This window comes from Cricetulus griseus (genome assembly GCF_003668045.3).
Source record: "Cricetulus griseus strain 17A/GY chromosome 1 unlocalized genomic scaffold, alternate assembly CriGri-PICRH-1.0 chr1_0, whole genome shotgun sequence".
Taxonomy (NCBI): Eukaryota; Metazoa; Chordata; class Mammalia; order Rodentia; family Cricetidae; genus Cricetulus; species Cricetulus griseus.
The window spans coordinates 249122936-249144648 of record NW_023276806.1 but is presented as its reverse complement, the minus strand read 5'-3'; the positions used below and the strand labels follow the sequence as shown (position 1 = coordinate 249144648).

Sequence of the window (21713 nt, the reverse complement as noted above, 5' to 3'; positions counted from 1 at the left end):
TATGAAATAGAAGCTGCTCCACAGAGGACCAGGAGAGGTTTTCCTGTGAGCTCCTTGGTTAGTCCCCAAGAGAGGGAGGGCTTTGCTGTACTTTGAATTATCAAAGCTCTTGGTACCCAGCACTCAGTAAACTGTCATGGCACTGAAGTCAGTGCCTTTTACAAGGGTCAAATATTAGATATCATACAAACAGATATTTATATTACAACTCACAACAGTAGCGAAATTACAGTTATGAAGTAGCATTAAAAATAATTTTATGAGAGCCAGGCGTTGGTGGCGCACGCCTTTAATCCCAGCACTCGGGAGGCAGAGGCAGGCAGATCTCTGTGAGTTCGAGGCCAGCCTGGTCTCCAGAGCGAGTGCCAGGATAGGCTCCAAAGCTACACAGAGAAACCCTGTCTCGAAAAACCAATAATAATAATAATAATAATAATAATAATAATAATAATAATAATAATTTTATGGTTGGGGTTACCACAACATGAGGAACTGTGTGTGTGAAAAGGTTGAAGCACCAGGAAGGTTAAGAACCACAGTCTTGAAGGGTTAAGCTCTGGGGAGAGAAGAGATGAAACACAAGAAGTATCACCACTAAAGGAACATTTTGATGTGTCCTGGGGAACTGCCTGTGTCCCATTCTGGAAAGGGAGCTGCTGAAGAGCTGAGCCCTGCTCAGGTATGGCCTTCAGGCATCTTAGGCTCAGTGTAGCTCCAAGACTGAACCCTTGTGAGCTTCTGGTCTGTCTGTCCCAATGGCCAGTGCTCACAAAGGAATACAAGCACTTGTCTCATGTTTTCAGGGTGCCTGTCTGTTTTAAGGCTAAGAAGTTAATCTCAATTACATTTTTTATTTTGTGTGTGCTTGCATATGGCATGTGTACAGCACACTTATGGAGGTCAGAGTAAATTTACAGGAGTCAGCTCTTTTTCTGCCTTGTGGCTTCTAGGGATCAAACTCAGGTCATCCAGCTTGGTGGCAAAGGGCCTTTGCCCACTGAGCCACTTCACTGCCACCTCCCAGCCTCTTTTCTACTGTAGTTGTTTTTTTTTGAAGATTTATTAATTTTTATTCTATGTGTATGTGTTTTGTTTGCACATATGTATATGTACCACATACATGCCTGATGCTTGCAGAATTAGAAGAGGGCATTGGATTCTGTGGAACAGGAAATACACATGATTATGAGCCACCATGTGGGTTCTGGGAACTAGCCTGGATCTTCTACAAGAGCAGCCAGTGTTCTCAACACTGAGCCGTCTCTGCAGCCCCTTTGGGTTTTTGTTTCTTTGAGACAGAATCCACTATATGACACTGACCTAGGATTCTCCATGTGGACCAGACTGGCCTTGAACTCACAGAGATTCACCTGCCTCTGACTCCCAAGTGCTGGGATTAAAGGTGTGAGCCACCACATTTTGGTCTCCACCTCTTTATATAAAATCTTCAAACTTATTAGTTCTTTGTCATAGCATATTGTCATATTTTTCATTTGTTCATTTGTTTGGTTTTCCAGACAGGGTTTCTCTCTGTAGCTTTGAAGCCTATCCTGGAACTCGATCTGTAGTCCAGGCTGGTCTCGAATTCACAGAGATCCACCTGCCTCTGCCTCCCGAGTGCTGAGATGAAAGATGTATCTCATCTTTCCAGCCACCACTGCCTGGCTTCATGTTGCCAGTTTTTAATCAGTGAGCTGGACATGAAGATTGGAGCAGGAAAAAGTGTAGTTCAAGGCCAGGATGTCTCAAAAAATAATAAGATTGGAGGGAAGAGTATTATTCTTTACCTGTTAAAATACTTGTGAAAACTAGTCCCTTACACTTTTTGTATAGCTTGTGAGACTTTGGAAGCTTCTGGTTCCCCTTCCCTTTTTGGACTTCAAGGCTCTGAAGATCACCTAAGTCCTGAGAAAGCTTCAGTCCTTAGGCATTCCGCTCCATAAGCAACTCAGCTTGGCTGGGTCTTTTCCTCACAGTATAGTCAGCCCTCTGTTGTGGGGTTCCGTACCCACAGACTCAACCCACCTTAAACTGAGAATCCATTAAAGGGCTGGCAAAATGGCTGCCTGCTTCCAAGTCTGATTATCTGAGTTCAATCCCTGGGACCAACACAGTGGAAGAAAAGCGCTAAAAGTTGTCCTCTGACCGCCACACACATGCCTTTGTGCACTTGCCCACATGTACACACACATAATGCAGCAAATGTATTAGAAAGGAAATATATTGAAGGGATCACTGTGTGATGTCAACCTTTGCAGAGTGAGTTCCAGGACAACTTGTGCTACACACTGTTTCTTGTTTCCCAAAACAACAACAACAACAACAACAACACACGCGCACACACACACACACACACACACACACACACACACACACACACACACACACACGCACACACACACATGGGAAAAGAAGACAGGGAGACAGAGATAGGATGAGGAGCTGCATGCCTGTAATCTCAGCACTGTAGAGACTGAGAGGCCAGAGGATTAGAAGTTCAAGGTCATCCTTAGCTACATAAGGTATTCCAGACCAGTCTCAGCAACTACATGGGGGATTCCAGGAAATCCTATCTACATAATCTTAGTCCCCCCACCCCCAAAAAGAAACAAAACTTGGTACATCCTAACAGAGCCTGTACTACTTTTCTGACAATTCTCTAAACAGCACTGGATACAGCAACTGTAAAAGTATCATTTGCACATTGGATAATATAATTGGGTTATCATTTAAATTACACGGTAGTGAGACTGGACGGTTGGCTCAGTGATTAAGACCTATTGCTGCTCTTACAGAGAACTAAGGTTTGATTTCCAGCACCCACAAGGTGGCTCTGTTCCAGGGAGCCCAATATCCTCTTCTGACCTCACCAGGCATCATAGTACACATAAAATAATATATTTTTAAAGCATATAGGAGGGGTTGGAGAGATGGTTCAGTGATTTTTTTTTTTTTGAGACAGGGTTTCTCTGTGTAACTTTGGAGCCTATCCTGGCACTCGCTCTAGAGACCAGGCTGGCCTCAAACTCAAAGAGATCCTCCTGCCTCTGCCTCCCGAGTGCTGGGATTAAAGGTGTGCGCCACCAATGCCCGGCTGAGATGGTTCAGTGATTAAGAGCACTGACTGCAGTTGTAGAGGACACCAGTTTGGTTCCCAGCATCCATGCTGAACCCTTCTTTTTTTTGGGGGGGAAGGGTTCCAGACAGGGTTTCTCTGTGTGGCTCTGGCTATCCTGGCACTCGCTGTGTAGATCAAGCTGGCCACAAACTCACAGAGATCCACCTGCCTCTACCTCCTGAATGCTGAGACTAAAGGTATGCACCATCACCGCCCCAGCACTGGACCATTCTTTTAGTTTTTATTAATTTATTTTTTATATTCCAATCCCAATTCCCCCTACCTCCCCCCACAACTCCACCTTCCATTTGCTCCTTGGAGAGGGTAAGGCCACCCCTAGGAAGTCTACTAAGTCTGTCCCATCATCTCATTGAGGCAACCCCCCCCCTTCTTAAAGCACTTCCGTCCCTCCATCTTCAAAGGATCCTGTGCTTGCTTCTGGCCTCTGTGTGCAGCTGCATGCATAAGCATCTCCCCACACACAGAGAAGGACCACATGAAGACCATATGCAAAAGCTACAGTGTCATACACTGCCTTTGAGATGCTAAGGGACAAATACTGCAGCCTGACAGCCCAGGAGGTGGAACCAGCTGCATCTCTCCTGATCAGCCTACTGGACCAGGCTTTGCGAGTCTTAATGACCCAGCTCGTCTGTGGTCTGTGAGCGAGCCTGTCTCCACCATAGCTCTAAGGTCAGTTTGGCTCAAATGTCCATCAAGAACTGTTCATCCCCCACAAGAGGCCTCTCATTTGTATTATACTACCAGGTGTGTTTAAAGAAAGGAAAATGGGCATTGGTGAGATGGCTCAGCAGGTAAAGGCACTTGCTTCCAAGCCTGATGACCTTAGTTGAATCCCTGGACCCCACTGGTTGAAGGAAAGCACTCACTCCCCCAGGCTGACTTCTAACTTACACTCATGGGCACACACATAATAAATAAAATAAATAAAAATTGCACTAAATAAAAATTGTTTAAAATGTAATAATATAGAAACTAAAAAATCAAGGAAGCTAATTATTTACTGGAAGGTGAAGCTATAAAATGAAGTGGGGGCTGGAGAGATGGCCCAGGGGTTAAGAGCACTTGTTGCTCTTGTGGAGCACCTGGGTTCAGTTCCCAGCACAACCATTCAAAACTACAATTCCAAGGAATCCAGCACTAGGGCACTAGGCATGCATGCATACATACCCATAGGGAGAACACACATACACATAAGTGAAGTAAATGTAATGAAGTTATATTTTTTAAGTTCCCACTAGTCTTTGTGTGTGAGTACCAATGTGTATAGCAAAATACCATAGAGGCACACTGAGAGAGGACAGAAGGAAGCAGGAAGGTGGGTGTGAGTGTCAGCTGACGGTGTCCCGTTCATAGCCAGGGCTGAATGGACTCAGCTGGCTGCCACAGCTGGTGTCCCCTCCCAACATGTGCCAGTGGAAGAGGACAGCCTCTCCTGTAGAGGAGGACTGTCCTCCTGTCACCAGCATACATCCTCTGCTGGAGCCTCCAAACAAGCTCCAAGGGTATTGCAGATCAGTCAGGCTTTCAGGACCCAGGTGGACACACGTGGCAGGCTGCTGCTTCTAGGGGAAAGGAAGGAAAGTGGGCCTCTCATGTTCAAAGAGGGTCCTTTCCTTCCAGGGCCAGGTGGGGCATGGCTGCTTTGTCTACTTTTACCTTCATTCATTTATCGTGTGTGTGTGTGTGTGTGTGTGTGTGTGTGTGTGTGTGTGTGTGTGCGTGCGCACTTGCTTATGGAGGTAAAAGACACCTTGCATGAGTTTTTTCTTTCTTCCATGTGAGCACAGGGAATCAACTCAGATTCAGGTCCTCAGGCTTTGTTTCAGGCTCCTTCACCAAAGAGGCCATCCAGGCTTAATTTCTGAGATGGGGTCCCACCAGCCCAGGGTTAGTTTCTGAGATGGGGTCCCACCAGCCCAGGGTTAGTTTCTGAGATGGGGTCCCACCAGCCCAGGGGTAGTTTCTGAGATGGGGTCCCACCAGCCCAGGGTTAGTTTGTTTTTGAGTTGGGGTCTGGTGTAACTAAGTCTGGCCTCAAATTCACTGTGTAGTCAAGGTTAACCTTGAACTACTCATGCCCCTACCTCCTGAGTGCTGAGAAGACAGGCCTATACAGTTCAGGATTGCTTTTTCTATTTCTGTGGAAGACTGATGATGGAATTTTGATGGGGATGGCAGTGAATCTGCAGATTGCATTTAGTAGGATAGCTGTTGTCACAGTGCTCCAGTGACCCAAGCACATGGGAGGTTTTCCTATTTTCTGGTTTCCTCGGCATCTTTTCCTTAGTATGCCATAGGTTATTGTTCTGATTGCTCCCCATTCATCGATGAGCAGTTTCTAAAGGTTATCAGTTTAGGACCGAGGACTCTGGAGTTCTCTTCTCCAGGTCCTTGGTTGGTGTTTGAGTCATAGTTCCTCTGAACATCTGTTGAAAGTCCTGGGGCCTCCCATGACAGTGTGTGCTGGCTACATTGTTTTGTTTTGTTTTTTGAGACAGGGTTTCTCTGTAGCCCTGGCTGTCCTGGAACTCACTCTGTAGACCAGACTGGCCTTGAACTCACTCTGTAGACCAGGCTGGCCTGCCTCTGCCTCCCCAGAGCTGGGATTAAAGGCATGGGCCACCACTGCCCAGTTGCTAGGAGCCAGGGAGTGTCTACTCAGCAAAAGCTGACAGACTCATAGTGATGAAATGCCTAAGAAGTTGGTGTGAGACTCAGCCTGCAAATTGTTTAGGGGTGACTCGGTGCAACCTAGTGGCTATTGGAAACAGAATGGTTGATGGTTGTCTGGAGACGCAGGCCTCTGTACCTCACACTGTGGCAAAGGCAACTTAATGTCCATCTGAGCTGTCTGACAGAGCTCCTTGGGTCACGTGGGCTGAAGCACAGGAAGGCAGCTGCAAATTCCAAGCCAGTGAGGACTGCTTCCTGCTTCCTGTCGGCACTGGGGCACAGGACTCCTGGTGCCTTGCCCCTTCTCATGGGGACCCCTTTTACAATTTTATCGTCAAGTTAATGGCATTTGAACAAAGTGTATCTGTGGTTTCTTTCCCCTCGTAGCTTCCTCACCCCAACTCTTCATTCTCCTAGAGCTCCTCAAACCACCCCTCCCATCCTTCCTTACCACCTAGTAGACCTCTCTGTTCTTGGTAGAGTTTTAGGTTTACTCACCCCTGTTTTCATGTATGCATGTATATATTACAGGCCAGAGTCCCTAAATGAAGAAGAGCCCACTGTTTTTGCCTTTCTTTTTAAAACTAATTAGCATGTATTTATTTTGAGGGGGTGGGCGTGCATGTGGAGGTCAGGAACCATTTTGCTGCTGGAGTCTGGAGTCTGCTGTTTTTCCTCTTACTGTGTATTCTGGGCCTTGAACTCGGGTCATCAGGCTTGGCAGATTGTGCTTTTATCATTGAGCCATCTGAGAGCCCCAGCTTTATTCTGAGTTTTTATCGCCCCAGTTAATGCTGTCCTTTCCAGAGCCATCCATTTCCTTGCAAAATTCACAATATTATTTTTCTTTTCAGCTGAATAATATTCCATTGCGTATATGTATCGCTTTTTAAATTTAGTTTTTACTTTATTATTTTATTGAATGTGTATGGGTGTGCTGCCTGCATGCTTATCTGTGCACCACTGTGTGCGCCTGTGCCCAGAGAGGCTGGTTAGGGCATTGGATCCCCAAGAACTGGAGTTAGACCGCCATGTGGGTGCTGGGAATCAGACCTGGATCCTCTGGAAGAGCAGCCAGTACTCTTAACCCCTGAGCCATCTCTCCAGCCCAATATGACATTTATATTCATTCATCTGTTGATGGACACCTAGGCTGGTTCCATTGTGTTGCCATCAAGAATAGGGGACCAGTGAACATGGATGTTCAAGTGTTTCTGTGGTAGGATATGGAATCTTTTGGGTAATTGCCCAGGAGTAGTATAGTTGGGCCATACGATAATTCTGTCTTTAATTTGTGTGGTGTGTGTGTGTGTGTGTGTGTGTGTGTGTGTGTGTGTGTGTGTGTGTGTGTGTGTGTGTGAGTGTGTATGTGTGTGTATGGTGAGTGTGTGTGTGTGTGAGTGTGTGTATGGTGAGTGTGTGTATGTGTGTGTGTGTGTTGTGTGTGTTTTCATGACAGGGTTTCTCTGTGTTAACAGCCTTGGCCATCCTGGAACCCTCTTTGTAGACCAAGCTGGCCTCCCACTCACAGATCCACCTATGTGTGCCATCTGAGTACTGGGACAAAAGGCGTGCACCACCACTGCCCAGCTTGTTTTTATTTATTTATTTTTTGAGTAACCTCTATGAGTTTTGTTTTGTTTTGTTTGTTTTTGTTTGTTTTGGTTTTTGGTTTTTCGAGACAGGGTTTCTTTGGAGCCTGTCCTGGAACTCGTTCCGTAGACAAGGCTGGCCTCGAACTCACAGAGATCCTCCTGCCTCTGCCTCCCGAGTGCTGGGATTAAAGGCGTGCGCCACCAACGCCTGGCCTGTATGAGTTTCTATAATGGCTAATTTACTCTTCCACCAGCTGACTTTTTTTTTAACGTGTGTGTGTGTGTGTGTGTGTGTGTGTGTGTGTGTGTGTGTGTGTATGCACTCATTCATGCATGTCTCTGTGTCTGTGTTGTATGCACGCATTCATGCATGTGTGTGTGTGTCTGTGTGTGTGTATGCACGCATTCATGCATGTGTGTGTGTGTGCGCGTGTGCATGCATGTGCAAATGTGAGTGAACATGCCTTAGCACATGTATAGCAGTAAAAGGACAACTTACAGATTGGTTTTCTTCTTGTACCATGTGGGTGCCTGGCTTGGCTGCAAGCACCTAGCCAGCTGAACCGCCTCCCTCACCCTGAAGTCTCTTTTCTAAGGGCTTAGGGTCTTTTTATGAGGCTTCCCACTCAGGACCTCATCATCCCTTAATTAGGCCTCACCTCCAACATGATGCCACTGGGCATTAGGTCTCTGCATAAGACCTGGAGGATCTGGGGATGCAGCTTAGTGACAGAGACCTGCCAGGCACAGCAAGGCCCCCTGTTCCATTCCTAACACCACAAGGGAGCAAAGCACCCATGACATTCAGTCTGCTCCACAACCGAATAGGACTGTCCTCCTCCAGCTGCTCTCTGGACGGACAGATGGGCTGTGTTGTGATTGCAGGTCTGGCCTTGAACGTTCACTTTCTATTCATACATGCTGTGCACTAGAGTGCTGTCCTGGCTGATTTGCCACCATGTGTTTTTTATTTTTATTATTAATTTTGTATTTTTGCATGTCTTTTAGATATTATTTAATTTTTTTAGTTTTTGAGGCATGGTGTTACTATATGGTTCAGATTAGCTTCAAACTTGAGATCCTCCTGCCTCAGCCTCCCCAGTGCTAGGGTCATGTCTAGCACGGTGAATCCTTTCTGTGGCAGAAAATGCTTGAGACAGGGTCTCTTACTCTGTAACCCGGCCTGCCCCTACCTTGTGAACTGGGGATTGCAGGCACACAACACCGTTCCTCACTAGGTCATTTGGACTTTGTCAAGTCAAGGGTACTCTCTGATCCTGTCTGAGAGTTCTGGCCATTGTTTCATGAAGAGGCTGGAACCCAGATCTGCTAATGTAACACTGTGATGTTTTTAGTCTATGAATATAATGGACTACATTAATGATTTATTTTCATTTTTTACTTATGTGTTTGTCTATATCTATGTGTATCTGCCATGTGACAGATAGATGCTGGGAGTTTCTCTCAGAAGCCTGTGCAAAGCATTGGAGCCTCTGGGGCTGGAGTTACAGGTGTTTGTGAGCTGGGAACTGACCTCAGGTTCTCTGCAAGAACAGTAGCTCTCTCCTTCCACCATGTGGTCCTGGGGATTGAAGTCAGGGGACAAGGCTGGCAGCAAGCTCCTACAGTTGTCTCACTGGCCCCTAGCTTACATTTTAATGACAAAGCAGCGAGATGTATGTTGTCATTGTCACAATGCATCGTTAGTTGTAGTGCTCTTGGAATAGTGTGTATGGTGGAATAAGCCATCGTGTGTGTGTGTGTGTGTGTGTGTGTGTGTGTGTGAGTGAGAGAGAGAGAGAGAGAGAGAGAGAGAGAGAGAGAGAGAGAGAGAGAGAGACTCTGGGAGCACTCAGTCCTTCAAAGAATGTGAGGCTCAGTGTACACTTGGAATTTTCCAGAGTCAGATAACATTAGTATGAGAGGATCTCATTAATCCAAACCTGTGGAGCAGAATTTCAGATTTAAGTTTCCTTCATCCCTACTTTTCTTTTTAGTGAGTTCTGGGGTTGAATCCATGTCTATATTGCAAGGCAAGCACTGAACTATCAACTGAGCTGCCTCTCCTCTGCCTCCTTATCAGCACTTTTGACTGAAGCCTCACCTCACTTCCCCTTAGAGGCGCTTAGACATGATCAAGTACCAGACGTCAGACAGTCACATGGCCCTGAAAGCGCATCTCCATCTTCCCATGTCCCTTCTCATGCTGCCTTGGTCCCCAAAGCCTTTGTTGGTAGAGAGGAGTGTGCTGAGGGACTTCAGAGGGGAAGGTACGTAATGGCATGTGCCCAAGGGGAGCCTAACTCTAAAGGCAATTAGAAATGGGCTAGGGAAGGAGTCAGCCCTGAAAGTGGTCAGTCAAGAGAGGTCAGTGCCACTGTGCAGGTTACATGCAAGCAGGCATGCATGCCAAGGCAGACACTGCACAAATGGGTATGAAGTGACTCCATAGAGCACTAACGCCCTTCAGAGGGGAATCAATGGGGAGAGACCACTTGCCTCAGCCTATGTCCATCCGAAGTTGCTAAATGAGGACAGAAAACATGTTTTGGGGTGTGTGTGTGTGTGTGTGTGTGTGTGTGTGTGTGTGTGAGAGAGAGAGAGAGAGAGAGAGAGAGAGAGAGAGAGAGAGAGAGAATATCTGTGTGTGTGGCTGGGCGTTGGTGATGCACGCCTTTAATCCCAGCACTCGGGAGGCAGAGGCAGGTGGATCTCTATGAGTTCGAGGCCAGCCTGGTCTACAAGAGCTAGTTCCAGGACAGCCTCCAAAGCCACAGAGAAACCCTGTCTCGAAAAAAAAAAAATCTGTGTGTGTGAGTGTATATCTGTGTGTGTGAGAGTGTATATATTTGTGTGTGAGTGTATATATGTGTGTGAGAGTGTATATCTGTGTGTGATAGTATATATCTGTATGTGTGTGTGAGTGTATATCTCTGTGTGTGAGTGTATATATCTTTGTGTATGAGTGTATATCTGTGTGTGAGAGAGTGTATCTCTGTGTGTGTGTGTGTGTGTGTGTGTGTGTGTGTATTTGTGTGTGTGTGTGTGAGAGTGTATATGTGTGTGTAGGAAGGACAGGTGTCCTGCATTATCACTCTTTACCTTATTCCTTGTAGATAAGGTCTTGTAGCATGAGTAATAAAACCCAAAGACAGATATTGGGGTTCAAGCTGAAAATCAGAGAAGAAAAGCAGCCACTAGAAAGCTCTCACCTCTACTATGACTGGGGCGATCCTGACTTAAGCGTGGCTAGAGATTGAATGCCCTCCTGTCTTATACACCTCTCTAGTGCTGGGATTAAAGGCATGAGCTCTGATTCTCCTTTAGATTGATTCACTCTCATGTAGTTTGGGGTAGCCTTGAACTCACAGAGATCCATCTTCCTGTCTCCTGAGTCCTGGGATTAAAAGTATGTGCCACTCCTGCCTGGCCCCTATGGCTGACTAGTTTGTCTGGCTTTGCGTTCTGACCTTCAGTGACTTTATTAGATCATAAACAATATATCACCACATTTCCCCTTTTTTTTGTCTAATACAAAAAAGAAGGCTATAACTAATATAAAAAACCATGTACAATAAGTAAAATAACTGTATACAATATATACAGGCAATAAGTATATCAACAATGTCTAGTCCATTTGCATTTGACAAATTCAGAAAAAAATACTCTAATATCTATCCAATATTGGTGAGTCCAAACTCTTGTACCTAAATCACTTTTTATTCTAATTTGCATTATCAAATTATCTTTTAATTTCTTTCAACCTTTTACACTTTATAACTCCTTGGTGAGTTTCTTTTCTGAGTGTGGTGAACAAGGAAAACTATAACTATCTAGTAACTACCTAGACTCCCTCAGAGACCAGAAAAGGAAATAATATTAACTGAATAAGCAGGAAGTGTGAGCAAGCAACCACCAAAAAATGTGAGAAATGACAGAAACTGCTGGCTTCCTGGACAGTCACCCAAGGTTCCTCTGCAGTGTTGGGGCATCTTCAGCCTATAGGCCTAGCATATCTGACAGACTTTTCTGTGAAGCAAGATTTTCTGTAGGACTGTCCTGCCTTGTCTTGGCAAGGTTTTGCAGTCACTCTCTTTTGTGTCCTGCTTATCCAGTTGGGACAGCATGCTGTCAGCAGTCAAGGCAAGGGCACTTCCTTGCCCAGTGACTTGTTTTTGCCACAAGGAAAGTAAACTCCATGTGGAGTTTCTTCAGTGCCCATCATCTCTCTCTGAAGTAGACGGATGCAGCCAGGAGCAGATATGCCCACTGTAATAAAAGAAATAAAGAACCTATGTTATTAAAACATGTTAAATTCCATATTCTGTAGTTCTCTGAAGTGTTTGAAGATGACCTGTCTTTCTAAATTATAAGTCTGTTTGACCTTTTAAACATACCTAATATGACTACAAATTTGATTGTAATAGGTGACTAATTATTAACCTGCATTTCCTTATTCCCTAAATGCTTAGTAACAATAACTTTCAAGGGCTAGAAATTTGCATTACATTATTAAATGAGCTGTGTAGGTGCAATACCTTGAACAAGATTGGAAGTATATGTACAATATGTTTTAACAAATAACCTCAAATTTGTATCAATATACAAAATTTGTATACAATTTTCAATCTAATGTAAAATATTTAAAACTAGTAGTTGCTTTGGCAGGGGTTGAGACAGAATTTCTCTGTAGCTTTGGAGCCTGTCCTGGCACTTGCTGTGTAGACCAAGCTGTCCTCAAACTCAGGAAGATCCTCCTGCCTCTGCCTCCCAAGTGCTGGATTTAAAGTTGTGAGCACCACTGTCCAGTTTAGTAGTTGCTTTTTAAAAAGTAGATTCAATAATCTACCTTTTTATCCTATCACATCTATATCCCCCTTTTTTCTTTTCAAAACAAGATCCCTGAATCTAATCTCCTTTGTCTAACTTTTTTCCTGACCATTACCAATAACAACTTGTAACCAACCCCCCTAAATAATGACAAATATTCATAACCTATTGAATGACCAAAAACCACTCACCCCAACTCTTGGGAATGTGGACATCATGTTCTTAAAGTTGCTCCCTGCTGTCTGGGGGCAATAGCATCTTTAGGGGATCCTGAAAAGAAATTTTTGGGTAATTGTCAAGTTCTGGAAGAGGTAGCTGTATCAGTTGTTGAGTAGACCAAGCTGGCCTTGAACTCACAGAGATCCGCCTTCCTCTGCCTCCTGAGTGCTGGGACTAAAGGCGTGCGCCACCACCACCTTAGCTGTATCAATTGTTATCCAGTCTCTGCACAATGGGAAAGTGCAGGGCTTATCTCAAGTCTTGGCCAGAATAGTCTGTGACACTGGATCATCTCAGCTGGCCTCAAAATTGTTCTGAGCAGTTTGTAGTGCAAAGCTGATCTTTAATTGGTGTTTTTCAGCTTAGTGGTATTATCATAATCCTGGTGAAATTGTCATTGTGGGATTCTATCTTCTTTTTGGAGACTTCAGAGATCACATTAGGTCAGATTTTTTGTTTTGGTTTGTTTTTGTTTTTTGAGACAGGGTTTCTCTGTGCTTTATAGACCAGGCTAGTTTCGTTTCTTTTCGTTTCTTTTCTTTTCTTTTCTTTTCTTTTCTTTTTTTTTTTTTTTTTTTTTGGTTTTGGTTTTGGTTTTTCGAGACAGGGTTTCTCTGTGGCTTTGGAGCCTATCCTAGAACTAGCTCTTGTAGACCATGCTGGTCTCGAACTCACAGAGATCTGCCTGCCTCTGCCTCCAGAGTGCTGGGATTAAATGCCTAAACCCACCACTGCCTGGCACCAGATTTATATGTCTTTGCTTGGTCATTTTTTCCAGGTAGCTCTCCCTTCTTCTTTGGATGCTTATTTGTCCAAATAATATCTTAAGTTCTTCAAGATGGTTGCTTTTATTTTCCTGAAGAGACAGAAATAAAACCTTTCCTCAACCCTAACTTTGGGGAGATTTCCAATCTAGTCATAATCAGTTTTGATTTATGGTTTCTCCTGAAATTTTTGTTTTAACTCTGAAACAGATTCGGCATAGGGGCCCTCGAGAGCCCCCCAAGGAATTTCCCAACGGCAAAGGATTACTTTGACTATCCCTTGTCCAATGCCTGCCTTTGCCATACCTGCTTAATCCAGAAGGGAGGGACATTCTGTTTGGATTATGCTTAGAAAAGTATTGTTTCTAGGAATGCCCAGTTTACAGTACGTTTTAAGGTGACCTTGTTTGCCATAATTAAAGCATTTGACATTTTGATTTTTCTGCAAACCTCTTGAAATCAACTTCCTATCCATGCATCATCATGGTCATGAGATTCAATATTGATTGTATCTTGGATCCATTCCTCTGAAGGTGCTGACCTTGCCTTTCAAGGCCTAATTATCCTTTTGCATTGAGAATTAGCATATTCAAAAGTCAGAGATTCAATTATTATTTGTCTGACTTCTGAATCTGGTACTATTCTATTACTGCTGTTGCCAATCTTTGTAAGAAATCCATGAAGGCTTTCTTGGGGCCCTATATAACTTTAGCAAATGACTCAGTTTTCTTTCCTACTTCTCCAGTTCTGCCCCAAGCATTCAAAGCTGCTGCATAGTTTAAAGCCAGAGCATGGTCATATAGAGATTGCCTTTCTATAGTAGCTTAATCTCCTTCTCCAAGAATTTGATCTTGGGCAATTTCCATCCCTCTAGTTTTACACCATTGTGCAATAGGCTTAACCTCTTCTCTGAACCAGGTACTCCATTGTAACTGAAAACCAGGCTCTACGACAGCTTTAACCAAGCTATCCTAGTGCATGGAGGCAAAGGACCTGGAGTGCCAGACCATTTTGGGGTGCATAGTGAGATCCTGCCTAAAAGTGAAGGGAGGGGAGGGGACAGTTCAGCAGGTAAGGGCACACAGTAACCAGGGGTGCAAGCCTGGTGACATGAGTTCAGTTCTCATACGCCATATAATGGTGGAAGAAGAGAACCAACTTCACAGAGTTTTCCTCTGACCTCTATATTTATGCTGTGGAGGAATGGACATGTACACACACACACACACACACACACACACACACACACACACACACACACAGGCTCACAGGGCTGCAGAGATGGCTCAGCATCGACCCCATTTTTGGCCCATAGTCTCAGTAGTCTCAAGTTGGCCAAGGAGCGTCAAGTCTGTTTCTGTGTGACAAATCACAGCCACACTAGCAGCTAAAATCCACACACATTCCCATAAACTCTACATGCATTCCCATAAAAATCTACCATATAGGTTTTGCACTACAGTGGGGTACAGGCCAAAGGGAGGGTGCTTGCCTAACAATCATAAGGCCCTAGTTATATCTCTCTACTACAAAAAGATGATGATAAGTTAATAGCCGGGTGTGGTGGCACATACCCATTACCCCAGCACTTGGGAGGCTGAGGCAGGAGGATTGCCATGAGTTCCAGGAGGACCTGAGATGAAAAGAGATATCCTATTGCAAAAGAAAAAGTAATGAAATCTCTTTAAATTTTTTGTTTGTTGTTGTTTTTCAAGACAAGATTTTTCTGTGTAGCCCTGACTGGCCTGGCACTCACTCTGGAGACCAGGCTGGCCTCCAACTCACAGAGATCTGCCTACCTCTGCCTCCCAAGTGCTGGGATTAAAGCATGCGCCACCAACGCCCGGCTGGTGGTATCTTAGGCCTGGTGGTCATGGTGAATTCCTTTAATCCCAACACTGTGGCAGCCAGGTACACAGAGCAAGTTCCAGAACAGCCAGGGCTACACAGAGAAACCCTGTCTACAAAAACAAACAAACAAAAACACCAGAGAGAGAGAGAGAGAGAGAGAGAGAGAGAGAGAGATTTATTTTATTGTGTATTTATGTGCATATGTGTGTCCTGTCTGTGGGGTGTACACAAGTGTGAGTGTTCTGCTCCTAGAGGTCCAGCTCCATCCTGACTGGTTATGAAACAGATTTGTTTGAATTAAGTGTAGCAGGGTGGCACACATGGAGACGAGTGCTTTTGAAAGATTTGCTCATTGCTCCCAAGAGAGGCACACCATACCATACACAGCCATGGCCATAGGTGTGTCTGTCTGTCTGTGTTTGTCTAGGCAGAGGCCCAGACCTTTGGTAGGATTTTCTCCAGAATGAACTGGATGGGCTGGGCAGGCCAGTTTGAGGCACCTGGAGCTGGATAGAGTAGATTCGAGTTCTACTCTGGGTCATAGGGAGTGTCTCTATTTGTCTAGAACCAGGAACATGGTAAGGACAGGGGAAGCCTTGGTGGTGTGCAAGATGAGAGTTGTTGGAGGAATTTGAAGTAGCTGATGTGCTTGTGGAAGGCAGTTTTGCTCTGTCTAGGAGTTAGCTGGCTCCAGTGTGGCCAAGCCTCACCCCACAGAGTAGAAACCCAGCTGCCTCCACACTTCATGTTGCCACTTGCAGACTTCTTTGCTTTCCTTCATGACAAGACGGCTGTTTCTTCTTCCTCACATCTCCACCCTCTCCCCATGCGCCACTCTGACTCTACGAAGTCCCCTTCTCCTGGCATGCTTTTCCTTGGTCCCTCCTTAGTAGCACTTGGATCCCACTGCCTTCCCTGTAACCTCCAAAAGTCTCTGAGCTTTAGTCTGGGTTAGTCTGTCTCCTCCTGTGGAGATTTCTTCAGATCTCTGGGCCAGTGACTCCCTCCCCAGCCCTGTGCTAGTGCTGCTCCAGCCTAGAGTTGCTGGCCCTGCCTGCATCCACCCTCAAGGACTGCACCTGTGACTGCCTGCATGTGCCTGTGCAGTCTCTGATCCAGGTCCAGTACCCATGCAGAGCCCAGACAAGAAATGAGGGTTGCCTTGGTGTTTTCTCCCCCCCCCCCAAACCTTTCACCACTTTCTAGCTACAGCTCAGTCCTGTTCTGTGGCCTCCACAGTGGGTCCCCTGGCTCTTCCTTCCTGAAGTCTAGCCTCCAAAGCACAATAACTGCTATTTTGTTGTTGTTGTTGTTGTTCCAAGACAGGGTCTCTCTGCAGCCCTGGCTGTTCTGGGGCTCACTATATAGACCAGACTGGCCTTGAACTCACAAAGATCCACCTGCCTCTGCCTCCTGCCTGAGTTCTGGGATTAAAGGTGTGTGTTACCCCATCCAGCCCACAAAATATATTTTTAAAATGTATTTCAGACTGGCTGTGGTTGTCCATGCCTATAACCCTCAAAGGGAGGGGACTGAGAGAGATGAGTCAGGAGTTCAAGGCCAGCGTGAGCAATTTAGCAAGCTGCTGTCTCAAACTGAAAAAGTAAAAAGGGCTCCCCATGTAGCTCAATGTAGGTGGTTGTCCAATGTTGTAGGGTGCTCTGGGTTTCATTCCAGCACATATATACACAATAAATTAAAATATAAATATTCGGTTCATGCTTATAATCCAAGCATTCAGAAATGGGAGACAGAAGAATGGAAGTTCCAGCCTAGCCTGAGCTACATCTCTCAAAAGAACCAAAAATTTGAAAAAGAAATTACATTTCAGCCCAGCACATGGCATGTACCTGCAGCTCCAGGTACTTGAGGCTGAGGTCAGGAAACCCCTTAAGTCTGGGAGTTTGAGGCTAGCCCAGGCTACACATCAAGACCTCATCTGAAAACAATAAATAATTAAGTGCTTTTCACTTAAGACTAGGCAAACAGGTCAAAGGAATAGAATTGAGACAGGGTCTCCTGTCACCTCACATCCCAGGGTGACCTTAACTTCTAATCTGCCTGCTTCTACCTCCACCCCTAAATTCTGGGTTGCAAATGTACACCCCATACCTGGCTCGTGTGTTGCTGGGATCATGTACACTAGGTAAACTCTATTGGTCGATCTGCTTCCCCAGCCAGCCAGAGGTGTTTGACAGGTGCGCCGAGACATTTGGTGGGGAAAAGATGGGCTCGAGCAGAAGAGTGGACCTGGAGTCTGTCCCCATTGGATTCCATTGCTGTGATAAACACCATGACAAAAAACAGCTCGGGGAGGACAGGTTCATGTCAGTTCACAGTTCACATCTCAGTCATAATGCCCTTCAGACTTCCCTCCAGACGGGTCTGATGGAGGAGGCATCCTCTCAGCTGAGGACCCTCGTCATAAGATGCAAACCTGACCACATGGACAGAAGACTGACAGTACAGCTCCTCAGCTCATCACCTCTAATCTCCTACCACATGTTCAGCTAGGACGCTGGGCTGGGGACAAGGTTCCACAGTGGAGCAGTGCCATAGCATACAGGAGATCTGGCTTCAAGTGCCAGCAACACACACGCGCACACACACACACACACTCACACACACGCACATACACACACACACACAGAGAGAGAGAGAGAGAGAGAGAGAGAGAGAGAGAGAGAGAGAGAGAGATTAGATGTCTAAATATCAGAACTAATTTTGTTAACTTTGTATAATTTGTTTTTTGAGACATCTTAGCTCAGGCTCTCCTGACACTTAGAGTGGCCTGTCTGCCACCTGAGTGCCAGAACTACAGGCATGAGCACCACACCTAGCCAACTTGTAAAGCACTTAGAAGAAAGTGTTGATGCACATCTTAACCTGGAATTAGGCAATGATTTATTAGAAATAATACTCAGCTGGGCCTGCTCGGAGACAGAGACAGGCAGATCTCTGAGTTCAAGGCCAGCTTGGTCTAAACAGTGAATTCTAGGACAGCAGAAAAGCAAAACAAACAAAAGAAATAATACTTAAACCCCAATCAAAAACCAAAATAGATCACTTAGATTTCATCTAAATGGAAAACTCAGGGTCCAGGCAAGGTAGTATGTATGCCCTGTGATCCCAGCACCAGAGGCTTAGTTGCAGGATTGGGAGTTAGGGTACCCAGATGCTATCCAAATATAGTTAAAAGCATACTCCCTAAAGCTTTCCTCTGGTCTCCACATGTGTCATACACAAACACATTTAATCATGATAAAATCTCAATACATAGGGCCTGGAGAGATGGCTCAGTGTTAAGAGCCATCCAGGGTCAGTTCCCAGCACCCACATGGCACCTCATAACTATTTGTGACTCTAGTCCTAGGACATCCAGCAAACACCCTCTTCTAGCCTCCGCCAGGCACCAGGCACATACATGATATATAGACATACATATATTTAAATAAATAAACCATCAAAACCCTATCCAAGAAGTAAAAAAGACCCCTAGAAAGGAAGAGAGGTGCACATCATAGCCAAATAGCTGACAAGCTGAAGCCAATAGACAGTAATTCTTACAACTCACCTGGCTACAGCACCCCAACTGATAGAAGGGCAGAACTGGGCCAAGGGCTTTAAGTCGTCTTCTGGCTTCTGTGGGCACTACTCAGACATGCTGCATAGATTTATATGCAGACAACACCTACACTAAAAATACAATTTAAAGAGTCAAGTAAAGTCAGACTTGGTGACTCACACCTTTAATGAGGTAGAAACAGGTGGCTCTGTGAGTTCAAGGCCACCCTGGTCTACATATCAAGCTCCAGGACAGCCAGGGCTACACATTGTGACCCTGCCTCAGAAAACCAAAAATAGTCCAAGTTCAAGGCCAGCCTGGTCTACAAAGTGAGTTTCAGGACAGCCAGGAATACACAGAGAAGCCCTGTCTCAAAAATAACAAAAAAAAAGAAAGGGAAAAAAAAAACCCAAAATATGATGACATTAACCATGTTACTGTGTGACCTGCAGTACTATTGCAACATATGGTGACAGTATTGTGCACAGTTTATAGCCACATTGCTCATAACACCCAAAATGGAAACAAAGCAACTCTATCAAGATGACTGGTGGCTGGGTAATTCATGTGGTAGAATACTTATCCTAGCACCTCATAAACTCACCCAGAACTCAAATCGAGGCAGAAGGATTGGGAATACAAGGTTATCTTTGGTTACATAAGGAGTTGGAAGCTAGCCTGTACTTGAGACCATGCCTTGGGGAAAAGGCAAGAGTGCTTAACAGGTGTGGTGGCACAGGCCAGAAATTCCAGAGTTCAGGAGGTAAAGTGGGGATCAGAAAGTCAAGGTAATCCTCAACTACATAGAGTTTGAAGCCAGCCAGGACTACATGAGAGTCTTAAAAAAGAATGGGTGAGGCTAGAGAGATGGCTCAGTGGGTAAGGGCACTCAGTGAGCACCTATGAGAAGGGACCTGAGTTGAGATCTCGGCACCATCGTGACAAGCCAAGTATGGTCTCAAACCATTAGTGCTTCTTGGTCCTCCTCTCTCTGAAGTGCTGGGATGACTGCAATGTGGCATTTCTTTCCAATTTGTTTGTTGAGACATGGTCTTGGTGTGCAGCCCCAACTTGCCTGAACTCATTATGTCAACCGTGCTGGCCTCAAACTCTCAGAAAGCCACTCTTAACATTTCTGTTGTTGTTGAGCTGGGGTCTCACTATGTAGCCCTGGCTAGCTTGGAACATAGAGTAGACAGGCTGTGAGCTAGATCTACCAGGCTTAGCCTCAAGAGTGCTGGGATTAAAGGCTCATGCCAACAAGCCCAGCTCCAAACATTTCTTAATCCAGTCAAGTTGATAATCAAAGTTCACCATCACAGATTGCACATTCCTGTTTTAATTTTGCATGAATCAGAGAGATGTGGCATACTTCACCCTGTCTTTACAGGGTGTGACCAGTGTCATGATGGCTGGCTAGGCCTGGTCTCTTGGGAAGTTGGCCCCTATTCCCTACAAGATAACTTTCTCACCACACCTCTGCTGCCTCTTTCAGAAAGCATGCCCTGAACTGCCATCGGATGAAGTCTGCTCTCTTCAGCGTGCTCTGCGAGATCAAGGGGAAGACAGGTAAGCAATTCTAAGACTGTCTGGCTCCTGTGTCGTGTGCTGCACCTGTTAACCCCTCACAGCACATGGTTCTGCCCTCTTTCAAAATTCAAACAACAGAATAATATTCTAATTCAAGTGTCCAGGGTTATCCCCATGGAAGTCTTTTACCTCTGCAAATACTTGTGTTTAAGAAGTGGGTGGTTGAGCCAGGCGGTGGTAATGCACACCTTTAATCCCAGCACTCGGTAGGCAGAGGCAGGAGGATCTCTGTGAGTTCGAGGCCAGCCTGGTCTACAGAGCGAGTGCCAGGACAGCCTCCAAAGCTACACAGAGAAACCATATATTGAAAAACAAACAAAAGAAAAAAGAAGGGGGTGGTTGCTGGGTGGTGGTGCACACTTTTAATCCCAGCACTCCGGAGGAAGAAGCAGGCAGATCTCTGTGATTTCAATGTCATCCTGGTCTACAGAGTGAGTTTCAGGACCGGCTCCAAAGCTACACAGAGAAACCCCATCTTGAAAAACCTAAAACAAAAATAAAAAATAAAAGAAGGGGGTGGTACACAGGGACTTGGTGTCGTCTGGGCTCAGGCTGCTTCATAGGGCCATGTCTGGGTCTGTGGCCCAGCAGCAGCCAGGGTCTGAGTTAATGTCCATGGCTCCTGTTACCACCAGGGCCTGTGCAGATGCCCAGGGTCTGGACAGACACCTGAGACCATGTTGGTGTTCAAGGTCTTGCTGCCACTGATACCACATTGATCTGAGTGGCCTGTGCTGCCACTGGGGCCATGGTGATAACCAGGCCTGGACTGCTGCCAAAGACCATGTCTGGATCTATGGTCCTGGATCTGATATCCATGCCTGGATCTGTAGCTGGTATCTGGGATGATACCCAGGACTGGTACCACAGGGGGCCATAGGAACCATGCATGTTAAAATTCAAGGGCCATGCTGATCCAGCCCTGGAGCTGGTCCTGCCCCTTACTGGACACTGCAGCAGGAGAACTGCCCCCCTCCAACTTAGGAGAGATGGCCCCACCCCACCATAGGTGTGGGAGAGCTGGTCCTGATGGCATGGGCCTAAGAGAGTTCCAGTGACCCAGACGGACCAGCTCAGTCACCACCCAGACCCACATCCTGGGCCCTGGGTTGGCCCACCCCAGCATCTACCTCATGTATAAAGTGCTGGAGCATATGAAGGGGCTGGTCCTGCAGAACAACAGCCACAGCATTTCCATGACTCAGGACAACAGCAGGATGGCTGAGAGGAGTTTCGGTGAGGGTCCAATGATGATGGTGTGTCAGAGGCCTGAACCAGACCAACGACTCACTGCAATGAGCATTTTGTGGGTGGAGCTGTTTGGACAAAAGGGCACACTGCATGACACACCTTAGCAGCACTCGGATGAATGAAGACAGAGGATGGAAGTGGGTTTTCTGTTTGTTTGTTTGTTTGTTTGTTTTCAATTGATTTGGTTGCTTTACAAGTATGTAAAGGGTGAAGGAAGGAGATAGAGGGACTGG

The 21713-nt window shown here is 45.7% G+C and overlaps 1 protein-coding gene across 8 annotated transcripts in view; it reads left to right on the top strand.

Moving 5' to 3' along the window:
• The window catches only part of Pbx4 (PBX homeobox 4), a 42700-nt gene that overhangs the window by 4415 nt on the left and 16572 nt on the right, over window positions 1-21713 (top strand). For all 8 annotated transcript variants that reach the window (XM_027394611.2, XM_027394610.2, XM_035451174.1 and 5 more), the window contains exon 2: window positions 20135-20208. In XM_027394611.2, the coding sequence (XP_027250412.1) occupies window positions 20135-20208 (74 nt within the window). The remainder of the gene's footprint in view (window positions 1-20134; window positions 20209-21713) is intronic.